This window comes from Egretta garzetta, unplaced genomic scaffold (assembly GCF_000687185.1).
Source record: "Egretta garzetta isolate BGI_Z169 unplaced genomic scaffold, ASM68718v1 scaffold81, whole genome shotgun sequence".
Taxonomy (NCBI): Eukaryota; Metazoa; Chordata; class Aves; order Pelecaniformes; family Ardeidae; genus Egretta; species Egretta garzetta.
This window is the reverse complement of record NW_009258671.1, coordinates 1,675,320-1,689,323: the sequence shown is the minus strand read 5'-3', so window position 1 is coordinate 1,689,323 and position 14,004 is coordinate 1,675,320. Positions and strand designations below refer to the sequence as shown.

Genomic DNA, 14,004 nt, shown 5'->3' with positions numbered 1-14,004 from the left:
AGACTTATAAAATGTTTTACATAATCTGATGTAATTTTGAAACATCTGCAGATTCATTTTGCATACAGTAATTGCCATTTATAGAAAAAAAGCTTTACACAAAAGGAAATCATAATGAAATAGTTTCCACACATTCACAAAAGGTAAAAAATGAAAGCGCAAGCATGAAATGCGAAGAAAATAAGATTTTTAGATATTATATCTGACAAATGTAAAGTGAGGCGTGCTCTCCTAACATTTCACCTCAGCAGCCCGTATCAGGTATCACCATGACTCCCCAGCAGAGAAGCATGAGAGATTCTCCATGCTGTTCTGTTTCTGACTGAGAATTTCAGTCTCCAAAATCATTACAGCCTGATTTGGGAAACTTTCATCATCTTTAAATTGCAGCTACTGTTATTATTTATGATTTGGACATTTCAGATTATTAAAGCTGATCACTCGTCACATATTGGCCTAGCTCAATGAATACTTAAAGCAAATTTCCATGTAAAGACATAGCTTCAAGGATTACTTCCAGTCATCTTTTTCCAGCAGCCTTTTACAGTACAAAACCCAAAACAACTCCTCCACATCCATCAAATTCATGACTTAAAATTATCCATTTGAAGCGACAGAACTAGACAAATGTTTTGTCAAAAGCTTTCCTTGATTTATTACTACTCTGGTTTACATCCCCAAATGTTCCTCTGAGACAGGCAAAGATTACGTGAGGTATCCATCAGGAAAGACTTTGGCTCTCTGTTTTGTTTTTGAAGGAAGCAACAATAAAACATTTCTAATGGAAAAAAAAGATGAAAGGCACAGATGAAAGCCTGGTGTGACATCTGCACAGAGCCCTGCTCTGAATCCCTTCCTCGGCAACACCCGCTCAGCTCCCTCAGTCCTGTTCAACTCCACGAGTGGGTCATGGATGGTCCATCACATCCCAGCATCAGAGACGCAGTAACAGACCACCAAAATGGCGTGTTCAATCATTTCCACAGAGGATATCCAAAAGACAACACCCATCTTTCATATTCAGTTACATTAGCGGAGGGGTTATGATAGATATGACTTGAAGCTAGTAGGGAGTTTTTCCAGCATAACTGAAAAACTAGAATTGTCAGCTTCAACATTCTCAAGTATAAAAGGAGCCAAAACAAAAATAAATCAGACAAGCAGTGTTTGGAGAAACAATGTACTGAAAAACATTTTCCTTAGTGCTACCTTATAAATCATGAAGCAGCAAAAAGAATTAAGGCCAGTTGCTCTTTTCTTTTTTTTTTTTTTTTTTTTAATTTTCAGAAAGCTTTCACCTTTTTTAGTTTATCTTTTGAACTTTAAGTAGGTTCACTTATACACAAACGTAGTGGCATCTTTTTTCATTAGAGTAACATGCACTCATAAATTGAACTCAAATCCTAACACAGAGTAGCAAAATAACTGACCAAACATCTATTGGGACTGAGTATTCACAGGTTTAAAGCTACAAATATGATTAAGTGATCTTGTGATTCTGATCAGTAAGAAGGACCAAATTATCATAAAATAAAATAGATGTATTTTGTATTTACATTAATGCCATTTTAATGGGTTGGGCTTTTCAGCCTGCTCTACACAGCTATTTAGGAAGTTCATTAATAATTAGCAGATTTGATAGCTTCTTACTGTGGGAGAAAGACACCATAATGTGGGAAGAGAGAGCTGGAGAATGGCAGCCTGTTTAATGTTTCAGATAATTAAGTGTGTTGGACAGATGAGTATCTGCTTGATTTATTCCATCTTTTGAAGCCTTCAAGTAAATTATGGTTAACGTAGACCAGTTTTGACAGTGAAAAAATATATTTCCTTTCAGAAAATATGAAGCAATAATCTATTGTTCCAATGCTGCAGTGCTGAATGAAACTAAGTGGTAACGACTTTGGAAAACATAGTATTGGGGGACAAACCTGCCAGTAGTAGAGAATTTAACTGGGATCTTTCTAAACTTTTTTATAGATTGCTTATGTTTCTTTTGCTTCTTACAGTTCTTTTTTATACAGAAAAAGAAATAAAAATAAAATACTATGTTCTAGATTTGAAATCAATAGTCTAATTCACATTGTTTTCAGTGTGCTGGATTTCTCTAAGAGTTCCTTTTTAATCTTACATTCTTACTCATCTGCAAGATGTGGACTGGAAAAGATAGGAGACTACTCCCTTTTCTCTTGGTTGTCAGTCAAAATGTAGAGAAATATTATAAATTAGAAAAGTTCTGTAAAGTTTTAGTGACTCAAAACTCTAAGAGAACTTAGAAGGCAAGCTACAAAAGGACATTTTGCCTTCAGCAAGGATTTCACCTAACTTTTTATTTTCTTGAGCTAAGCATACCAGAGTCTCATGCTCCACCAAAACTTACAAACACTCATTCTCTTCCACGACAATGAAACCTGTTTCTTAGCACCACCTTCAAGCAGCTGCCACGGCTCTTGGAGGACACTACACTTCTCCCCATTACTCAGTGCTCCTGTGGGAAGGCACCCGCCTGTGAGATGTACTCCTGGCCGCCTGCTGCTCCAGCCAGCTGTGCTGACTGTGTGCCACAGCTGCCACCTATGAGAGCAGCTAAAAGCCAAAAATGCTCAAGCAAGTGGGAAACCGATTGGCAGGTTGCCAGAGACTGAGGGGTGGATTAAAACTCCGTCCCAAAAGCTGACACGCTCTCCCCCCTGCACCTGCCAGGGTAGCAAGGAAATAAACAGAGACTTTCAGCAAGCAGAAGGGCCCAAAGGGGCTCAGCAGGTTTCTTGCCCCTCAAGCAACTTTTATGCTTTGCTAGAACCAGTTTAATAACTTCTCTTCTCACCATAGCTCCAGGGAATGGAAAAACTTGCTCCGGCCTTGTCCCCTGCCAGGAGCTCTGACAGGAAAAAGACTAGAAGCAGAGTGAATTTCTAGAAGACAGTGGAGCAGGGTAAATGTTGCCCATGCCCCATGGACATTAGGAACTCCTGAAATAAGATTCAAATGGGATTTAAGTGGTACTTGGGTCGTCTGCTGGCACTGTATGCACGGGCAATTTTTAGTCTCTTGCAGAATGTATTCAAAAGTACCGATAAGGAGTTGAAACACTAATGGATGCAGATGTCCCAAATTCCTCAAGAATTTAAAGAGGGGAAAAGTCACATGTGATATGAAAAAAAACAAACACAGGGTGTAAGATCAATTATCTTTTCACTCTGAATAGCAGAATTAATGGGACAAATCTGCAGCAGATACAAGAAAAGACCAGACTAAAGCTATCCTGATTTACAACAGCTAAACATGTGTCCCAAGAATGAATATTCTGTCTGTTCTGTCCACCACTGCCAATTACTGTCCCATAATTTTTAAATAAATTCTTTGGACAAACTGATCACTGCTTGATGGAAAGAAGTTAATGATTAACTACCCAATAGCATTAAGAAGGTGATGATGAGCTGGTACAACATTATTGGGTAACTGCTTATCTCTGGTGTGCAGGGAAATTGAGTCAGTTTTAAATAACTGACATATTATTATTAATTATATTTGTCATTAAAATAAGTTAGCGTTGCCAGTCACCACCAGTTCTGGTAACTAGTTTCCAGATTTACAATAGTGTTATAAAACACAAAAGTTAAAATCAGCTGACTTTTCCCCTGTGGTTCTGAAATCACATCAATAGTTTTCTGAGCTACATTAGAGTCTTCTTTTCCAAGCTTTATTTTGGGCAAGCACGCTGTGCACAATGTTGTATTTTTTAATAGTGGAATAGTAATGTTATTCATTACAATTAAAAATAAATATAACCTTGCTACTAAAGTTTGTTTTTACCAGTCCTTCCTTCTTGATTGCTAATTTGGTAATAAAACAGAATGCAACACTTGAGAATTAAACGTTACCTAATCGCATTTCTTAAAAGAATTTACATGAGTGTACATGCATACACGTTCCCCACATTATTAAATCATTGAGCTTCTTTACAAAATCTCCTTAGAGATAAGTGGAAGAAAACCTCTGTTTTCTATTACTTTTATAAGGACTGAAGTTCCATTTGTGAAGTAAAGGAATGCCTTTATTAATTAATTATGGGTTTATTAATAAAAACTATGAAATTACTGTTAAATTTTGTAAATAGAATTTATGACTTGGGAAACTGCCTTTTAATATACTGGAACAGGAATATGAATAATTACATAAATTGAAATGTTAGGTAGAAAACAATTTACCACTGGCGGAACAGAGTAACCAAAGAAAAAAAAGTGTATAGTGTGATGAATACAAAAAGCAAAATTTTAAGATATTTGTGCCATATTTAAGTTCTCAGTTTAGATTGAAACATTTGAACAAAAAGCCGAAATAGAAGAGGTACCCCAGCTCCTTCTGTTAAATTCAGTGGGACTACTAGACGCTTGCACAATTACTTTGTGCAGCTCAACATATATGTTAAACACATAAGTTTAGTCACACTGTTTAAAATTTACCAATTTGTGAAACTAAGAGCAGCCAGCGGGCAAGTGTATCACGTGAAACAACCTCCTCACTTAAAACTAATGACCCGTTTATATTAGGTATACATAGTTCTACCACTATACTTCCAAGGATGATTACCACAGAGGTGGCTACTGTTATTTCTGCCTGCTGTATTTGATCACGTTTCCCCACTCTCCCAGGTTTTGCCATGTTCTAAGACATCACCATTAGTGAATTTATTCTCAGAAACAAGTGATCTGTTGCAGCTTATTGCCAGGTTGTTCCATGAAAAAGAACTCAAATATGCACACCTGATCCCCTGTCACAGTGTTTCTCTCTCCTGATATTACCTGCTTTTTTGGCTAAGGAGGCCCTGGCAGCAAACTCTTAAGACTACCAAGTTTACAAGGAAAGCTAGTGGATGTCAAGTGTTAGCTGGCCATGTACTCTTCAGTTATGTTACCAAGATCCTAATGCTGACAAAACTACATCCTTTTCTGTCTTGTGACTCAATAAGACAATATGAAAGACAATAATGAAGAATAATGATTAGAGAAAATACATTTTTGCATTATAAAGAAGAAAAAAACAAAGATAAATCTCTGAATATTTCTAGAAATGTATGTGTGTATATATATGTTTTATATACCTACAGATATTTACACATATATGCATACAAACACATGTTCATTTTAAGATTTAACCAAAAGCTGTCCCTCTAGGAAACTAAAGTTCACATTTCAGGTAGAAGATGGTAGAATGGTTTTCTGTTGATTTTAAACAAAAAGAGAATTTGTCACCAATAGAATCAGGGATAAAGTTCACTGTAACAGAAAACGACCGTGGCAGTAACAGCTAATGATCTTACCAGTAAAGCTGATGGGCCACTTGGATGCTCTGAAGAGAACGATTCAGCAGGAGTTTCACTAGAGGGCTTTCAAGGCTCCACTCAAACTTGAGCACCTTAACAGATAAATTCATAATAAGAATCACTTGTATGCTGGCTTTATTTGTCTTTCCTTTTTAACAAAATTAATCAGAAAGGACCCAGTGCTTAGTTGGAATGAAGCAATCCAATATATGAAGAATGCCCTAGCAATGCAACGAGCAAAGAAACTTCAGGACACACGTGTCGGCCACCATCTGTAAGACAGGCAGACATCATCCTGATTCTGGCTGTGTTAACATATATGTAAGCATACAGCTTTTCTTCCCCCACTTAAAACTATCAATGCTACATTTAAATTTTTAGCTGATTACCTGGTTTGGAAAATAAAATTATTTGTGAAATGGAAGTTGCGGAAGGAGAAAGGTCGCATAAGTGTCCTACTGTGTTAATGCTGTAACGCTGTGCAGGTTCCACTGCTTCACAGTAGCGGATTACATAAATACATTCATACATGTATACATATACATCTATCTAGATATGTGTATATATGTGCATGCATTTACATAAATATATATTTAAAACCACACAAAACCCCCTGAGGAACTCTAAAACGTGGACTTGTAAGCAATCCATGTGTACAGTATGACAGGGTAAGGGGATAAAACTTTCAAAATGGCTGGTTCCTCCTTAACTGCAACACTGGACCTACTGAACCACAGAGTAATCGCTTTGGAGGCAGTGGGCCTGTAAAATGTAAAATATTAATTTCCAGTTAAATGTAATGTACATCTATAAAGAGACAATTCTACACCCAAATTGCCCTGGTTGCTCTGTGCTGACAATGATCTTGCCCATATATGTGGTATTAAAAAACCTGTGGTTTGTTGCAACACCATTTGCTTCCTTGACTGCAACAAAACCCTGCCACCACAAGCCCTTGGTTTGGTGGTCAGATCACAATTTCTCTTGTTCAGATGCATTTTTTTATTTTTCTTTTTTTAGATGAAAGTACCTTCTTGTAATATACAGAAAAGTTCAATCAGCATGCCAAACAGCTACATTCTCTTGAGTGGAAAACAGTCCATAGCTCAGCCCTGTTGTTAATTCAATCACTGCATCAGCTGACCAGCCTTTCTTATTTATTCCTCTTACAATGTATCAATCAAACTGAAAGAATCAAGAGTTTTTAATGAAGTTATTGATCTGGACAGAAGACTTCCTTGGCTATCAATTTCTTCCTTACCTGAACCAGCTGTGGGAGGTATTCTAACAATTCATCATTTGACAGATTTTCTATTTGCTGGACTGCTGTTCTGCGAATATCTTGATCTGGAAAACTAGAGAAAAACAAATAGATATCATTAAGAGCTACTGAACCACTGCAACTCTCCTGAGCTCTTACTGATATAAAATGTTAGAAAAACAGGTTTTCTCTCAAAATGGAATAGGAAAAAAATCAATTCATTTGCTTGACTGTAACAAGAGTCAAGAAACATATAGCGGATAACTTAATTGGATTGGCTGTTACAGTACCATACAGGGGAAAAAAAAACCCACCTGATTTTCAAATACCTTTTTTAATTTGAGTTATCATATGTTGTAATTTCCTTTATATCTACTGAAATATAAAGCAAATTTTGCGTCTTCCCTTGCTGCTCCTACTTACCTGAAATGGGAAATTTCCATGCCATTGGAACTTTTAACAGTCATTTGAAGACTTCTTTTATTCTGAGCAACAACACAAAAGCTTGACATTTCCCACACAAAAAGGGTTCATTTCAGACAATATGTTCCAATGTCAGCTCTTCTGGTTTGTATCATAATACAATTAAAAATATTTTTTAAACAGAAGTAATTTTGAAATGGAAAACATGTTTTCTTTTTAGTTTTTCTAAAGAAGAATTTAGTAAAAAATCAACACCTTCCCCCAGCAAGGCTCCAAGTCAGCGAAACAGCCATTTCTGACAGGAAAATATTTGAGTATTCAGCATAAGCTGTATTCTCAACAAATTCTGGTTGAAACCAGAGTGGCTGTAGCCTAATACAGATTTTGTGATGGTAAAAATGATAAAAGAGGAAAACACGGTGTAGCTGCAATGATAAAACAGGAAAAGAAGGCTGGATAATATAGCTGGTCAAAACCTTTTTTTTTTTTTTTTTTTAAAGAAAAAGAATGACATTTTGGTGTAACCTGATTGATAAAACCTGACTCTCAACAGAACAATTTCTCTTGTCAGAGAAAAAGACAAAACGTATGCAGTGCTTCTTTTAATATTTCAAAGCCGAAAAATAATCTTTCAAGGACTTCTTTTGAAAAAAATAAAATACAAAAATAATTTCCACCTTTCTGTGTGTTGCATTTGTGACGTTAACCGTGACACACGGATAATTTCCTGTATGCAGAAGTTGCCTAGATCGGTGCACAGTCAGCTGTTCTGCTGCTGTCCGGCGCTTTCACAAGGAGAGGACCAGATGTGCTCTTCTGTGTATGTCTGCTACGTGGTGTCACCCTTAACTATCTGTCAGTACTTCGGGCTTGTCCTTTGCCATCCCAAGATTCTTTTCTGTCTTCTCCTGAAGCAAACGGGAAATTTTCATACAGACCTTTCAGTCACCAGAGCTGCCAGAGTGGTCATCTCTGCCAACAGGGCAAAAATGCCTTCAGACAGCACCACAGTCAATTAGATATTGTTCAAAAGAGCTGCTGGGCTTTGATCCAGTTCTCTGAGGCCAAGTACCTGCCCCACAAAAAGGAGTGAATCTCTCCCCTCTGAACTGATACGGCTGTCAGTCTCTTTTGAAAATCTCTGATTTAGCAGTCTAGGCATACATAAAAATGACGAGTAAAGGACACAGACTATCCTGTCAATTCGCACTGCAGAAAGTCCTTTGAAATCAGAACCATCGTGTATGGGCAGAAGGTGTCACGGGGCCACCAGTATCACTGCTTTATGAGCTCAGCACAATACCAGACTGCTCTTTTCCCAGCTTACCATCCGGCACCTTTTGCCAACAATACACCCACTAGAAAAATAAATCAGAAGTGAAACATGGGAGGCAGTACCACATTTGCAGCAATTGCTCACTGCTATCAAGAGAGAAAGAGAAAAAAATTGTAAAGGTAAGTGCTCAGAAGTATAATGGCACCTGTAGCTCTAAACTTAAGCTTTTAAGTTCAATATAACAAACTGAAGCGAAACAATATGTACACTTTGATCACTGAATTAACTACAGGCCATCAAATAAAAATGTGGATATTTAAAAAAAAAAAAAAAAGTCTAACAAGTTGGACCTACTTGCAAGGCCTGGCTTCTGTGCTGCCATCAGCTGCCACCTGTAGTGCTTTCAACCCTCTTGTAAAAATGCAGCTCAGGTCTGATTTTATTATTTTGTCTGTCTGTTATGGTACATATTTGATGATGTTTTTAATACAGTTATAATTGTTTGTACAATGCTGAGAGGGGCTTGATGACGAGAGGGTGAATACATTATAAATACATTGTTGTGATAGCCCCAAATTACGTGATTTTGCAAGGATTATTTTTTATTTATTTATTCTAGGCAACCTGTTAGGAACATGAAGTTGCTACTTCAATATTCACATGGCTATTTAGAACAAAACATATTTGAAGGCGGACTGCATATTAAAAAAATTAATCTTTTTTATATCATCTTATCTTCGAATTATGCAATTCCTCCGAAGGCCTGTGTGCCAAGCATGTGCAGATAATATAGATATTAGTCTTTCCACTCCCCTTCTCACCTAGTTCAACAGGTTACGGAACACTGAAATATGCTCTATATAGGCACCAAGTCAAGCAGAAAAATGTTATTACTTAGTTACTGCTTGTTCTTACTAGCAGCTAGCATTTGAATATATGCAATGCTATGATGAGAGAAACTTGTATTTTTTTCAGCTAAACAAAGAACGATAAAATTATTTCAATCCTAACCTTTCCAGAAAATTCAATAGCTAACATTTAATTTGTTTAGAATTAATTTACTGGAAGTCAAAACTGGGGCTATATCTAAGTTAGCAAAAGTATCTCTAGAAGATGTGATTATAATAATGATGAGCTCCAGTGCAACAGGTTAGTTTGTTTCAGGAAACATGGCTCTTGTCACTCTTCTTGAATGAGATTTTGGCAATTTGTTGGTCCCAGTTACTAAACCGTTTCCTTTAGCTTTTAAATCTCGAGGTCAGCTTGACGCTGGGTTGAATCTTTTTGAAAGAAGGGGCAGTTACCATGTTCTCCTAACTACCTGACAATTTGTTAAGCCCCAGATGTAAAATCCACTGGTCTTCTGAATTTCAACACTGTTCAGGGCCACAGTTACAATAGAAAAAAAAATTTTAATTGTATTTGATTTACCCCTTACATTTGTATTTGAGCAAACATTTAACATCCTCAGAAAAACTAGAACTACAGCAAATACTTATGAATTCAACTGGTATTACACGGTGCTTATGCTATTCATGCTTACATACATCGGTTTATTTGCTAAAAGCCAATAACAGGGTAAGGTCTAGAAGTAGATCTGAGTAAAAAAAATCCTACTCTTCACATGCCTGGAAACTATGCCATCATGTAGTCTGGTATTAATTAGGGCTAGAGGGGTTTTTCCAGTGAATAATCTTGCAAACTTTTGAGTGTTGCATCAAATCTGATTTCAGTAATCCATAAATTAGTTTTGATTAGAGGACACAAATAATTGATTTTTTGGGTCTGTGACTCAATGCAAGAGAAATCACTTCAGGCCTAAGAAAAACAGATTCATAGTTTGTCTGTTAGGGGACAGCTGATTTCCAGGGCTTGCTATACTGAATGTGTAATTATTTACATATACTGAAAACTCTGGAAGCAGAGGAGTGAGACGACTGTATCACAACAAATTCAATGTTCCAGTCTTTAAGGGCACGGTCCTAAGAAAGAGGAGCTCATCTGTACCACAGCTCATCTATATCAGATCAATTTTGCAAATGATTTGAATGATAGATTATCAGGTTCCTGACATGTGGCCTCTGATAATGGCTTCAGAGATGCAGGAAATTCAGGCAATCCGCTTCCCTAGCTGTTTTATGGTTGTGACCAAAATATTTGAGAATTTAGCTAGAAAAAGCAACTTAAAACAAAAACCTTTAACAATATTTGTATGCCTCTTTCTTTGCACAGTTTCAAAATGGTAATTTTCATCCGGGTTTCCAATTACTTCTAGTTACATCTTTTTGCTCTACAACCAACTATGGTGCTCCTCATTCATTTCCCTGACTGCATTGTAACATATTGTAGCTTTCTTCTTTTGGCGGATTTTATTTGCCCTCTCTTCAGGTAATGGGTACTCTACAACAGAGATTGTGACTTCTTATAAATTTGTTCTAGGTTTACATACTCAGAGACACTACTGAAAAATAAACACTATGCAAATGATAGTTGTTGACTCTAGTCCTTAGCAATAGGTCACACTATGCAGGACATCAAATTTCCCTTCCATAGCTCATTTCACAGACTGGATCCTCCTTAAGTTATGAAACTGATTTACTTTGATATTTAACCCCAACACTCCCTTTGCTGTTTTGTTCTTCCCTCCCTGCATGATGCCAAGGATTGACAGCCACCCGTTTTATAACTTCTGTCTAAGTAGCTGCAAATTGTTAGGTCCCCATTGAGACTTTAAGATGGTTTTTTGTAAAAGTTGATTTTTGAGCTGGATGAGCATAGGTTACAATTTGCTTTAGAAGTAAGATCAGCTGACAGTCTGATTTTTTTCATACAGATAGCCAGTAGGGAGCTATTTGTCTAGCTGTACCTTTCAGCCAAATCAGATTCAAACAGAAAACTAAGTGCTGCTGAGGCATCCTGTGGATTTGTGAAATTCTCTTGAGATTTTAGCATTTTCCAGTGGTGACTTGATTGTAAATGAGAAATAGATGTGCATTTCATTTTTAACAGTTTTATTATCCTAATTTTATTGCACTGTCTCAAATACCCATATGCTGGAAGATACTTGTCAGGCAAATGGACCTGTGCAGTTCGCTACATTTTCTAGCATGTGAGGATCTCTACAGAGAACAGAATGGCCTTTCACAAGCCATCTTTTAAGTTAGAGGCTTATAACATGCCACATGTTTCTGCAATTCCCTTCACACTTTAAGTTCTGTTGCATTTTCAAAAAAGAAAGACCCTGGTCTCACGAAATGCATGTTATTAAGTCTGGTAGAAAGAAGGAAGGTTGAGCTAGCAAACCTATTGGAATGAAGATACCAATTCAAAACAACAAAACCCTCTAAGCTGTAAAAGATACCATGTCACTGACAGGTGCAACTGGGCCAAGAGAGAAAGTATGGAAGAACGGTTTAAAAGAATAAACAGATAAGTTTTGTGGGAGTTTAAGCATTTAAAAAGTAATTAGAGAGGAAGAGAGAATAAATATAAAGACTAATAAATAAGAAATTCCTTTAGGTTTAGCACACAGATAAAATTAGCAGGGCTATTTGCTTTCTGTTGATGATTTTTTTCATTCCTCTGAGGGCTTCAAAACAAAACACTGTGTGAGTGTATGAAGATTAGAAAATGGCAAGGACTAAAAGAAAGTACAGAAAGATAACAAACACCATCAGTAAAAAGGACACTGGATTTTAAAAATTTTCAGTTGAAAAAGAGAGCCAATCCTCACTGTCATGAGACAAGTGAACCCCCCACACCCCACCCTCCCCCCCCCACCCCCCAGCTGCAAAGCTCATGGTCAGATACACTAGATATTGCTTTGGCTGATCGACTGGCAGATGGATCTGTAGAGTTTACTCACAGAAAATATACTTTAAGTAATGCTTACATAGATTTTCTACAAGAAATTCTGACTAAAACAACTTGTAATAAGTTTAAGATGTCATGGAGACCATATGGCAAACCATATCCTAGGAGAGAATAAGATAGGAAAAATTTAACAAAAAGCAGAGAAGGCTGCAGGGAGACCTGATTGCGGCCTTCCAGTACTTAAAGGGGGCCTATAGGAAAGACGGGGAAAATCTTTTTAGTAGGGACAGCTGTGACAGGACAAGGGGTAATGGTTTTAAACTAAACCAGGGTAGGTTTAGACTGGATATAAGGAAGAAATTCTTTACAGTGAGGGTCGTTCAACACTGGAACAGGTTGCCCAGAGAGGTAGTGGAGGCCCCATCCCTGGAAGCATTCCAGGCCAGGTTGGACGGGGCTCTGAGCAACCTGATCGAGTTAGCGGTGTCCCTGCTCCTGCAGGGGGGTGGGACTAGGTGACCTCTAGAGGTCCCTTCCAACCCAAAACATTCTGTGAGTCTATGATTTAAAACATGTATGATCTAGCAGGTTCTTCCCACCCCAGAGACAAACTTTGTTCTCTGTTATATTACAACAAAAAACCAAAACATTGAAAACTTGATTATTTACAGGTTTAGCCTCCTCATTAGCTTGCACACTTATGTACAGAAAGCGTGCCATATCCTACACATTTATCCATTGTTAATTGTCTTACTATAGCTGCCTGTTGTAGTACCTCATATTTATTGTCCAGAAAGCTAAAAATAGTTAAAGGCAGTCAAAAAAAAATAAAAGGAATTAATCACATTATGATGCTTAAAATGAAGAGTTGTCCATTCCTACCAATGCATACATCTCCACATAAGTTATCACTAAACTTCATGTACGTTTCTAGAAAGCGGTTTTAAAGCTTCATCACTAGTGTATTCTGTACATCAAATTATCAGATTGTAGACTGTCGCTTTGTTCTTATCTTATTTCTTTGCATATGCCCATGTTTGCTCTCCACATTGATATACAACTACAGCCTTTTAAACCAAGTAAGATGCAAACAGGCAAGATATGCTCTAGCTGTATGTGTTTGACAAATACTCTAGTAGGCATTCTGCTGTGGACTCTCAGGGAACAGTTCACCTTCTGCTTTTATTAAAACAATGACAATCTGATTCAATGCTTCTAAAAAAAATGGTTTTCAAAGGTGTAAGAACAAACTCTGGCTTCAAGCTATCACAGTTTATTATAATTACTGGTTAGAAAGTGAATTTCACATACATTGGTATATATCCTAACCTCTGAAACTCTGCTACATAACATGAAAATCAACAATAATACTGTGAGAGTCAAAGGCTGAGGGATTCTATAACCAAAAGGGCATCTTCTCTGGTCAAGTGGAGGTAGGAGGAGTCGTGTCTTCCCCTACTCTGCCTGCTCCATACAGGAGATTAAGTAAGATAGCATAAAAACCCTCTGATGCCTTAATGTCCGATCTCAAAACTCTCTGAATCGGCACATGGTTTTCAAGGAATGTCCTTTTCTGTGCTCTTGCCCTGACAGAGCTAGAATTTAGCAGGCAGTTTCTAGGAGAAATTGTTAAGCCTACCAGCGACATTATGTCTTCACCTGCACTGTGCACTGATAGAAGTTCTCTCTTCAGAATGGTCACACCTATGCACAGTACTGGAAAATGACATACCTTCTTTGGTGGCTGTTTCCTGATTCTAGCTTCATTTCCTGATTCTTAGCCATGATACCTCACAGGTCTGCAAATGTACTTTCTAGATGTGCCAGAAAAACAAGGTTGGAGAAAAAATTCTGCTATTTAGGTTAATGAAAATATTTTGGCTTTAGTTTTCAGTAATTTGAATA

The 14,004-nt window shown here is 37.2% G+C and overlaps 1 protein-coding gene across 1 annotated transcript in view; it reads right to left on the bottom strand.

Annotated features, from left to right (window-relative positions):
- Positions 1-14,004, bottom strand: part of PIK3C2G (phosphatidylinositol-4-phosphate 3-kinase catalytic subunit type 2 gamma) — a 199,628-nt gene that overhangs the window by 103,876 nt on the left and 81,748 nt on the right. Inside the window, exons 18-19 of the mRNA XM_009648693.1 lie at positions 6,588-6,681; positions 5,324-5,418 (exon numbers count right to left, since the gene is read on the bottom strand). Of these exons, the coding sequence (XP_009646988.1) occupies positions 5,324-5,418; positions 6,588-6,681 (189 nt within the window). The remainder of the gene's footprint in view (positions 1-5,323; positions 5,419-6,587; positions 6,682-14,004) is intronic.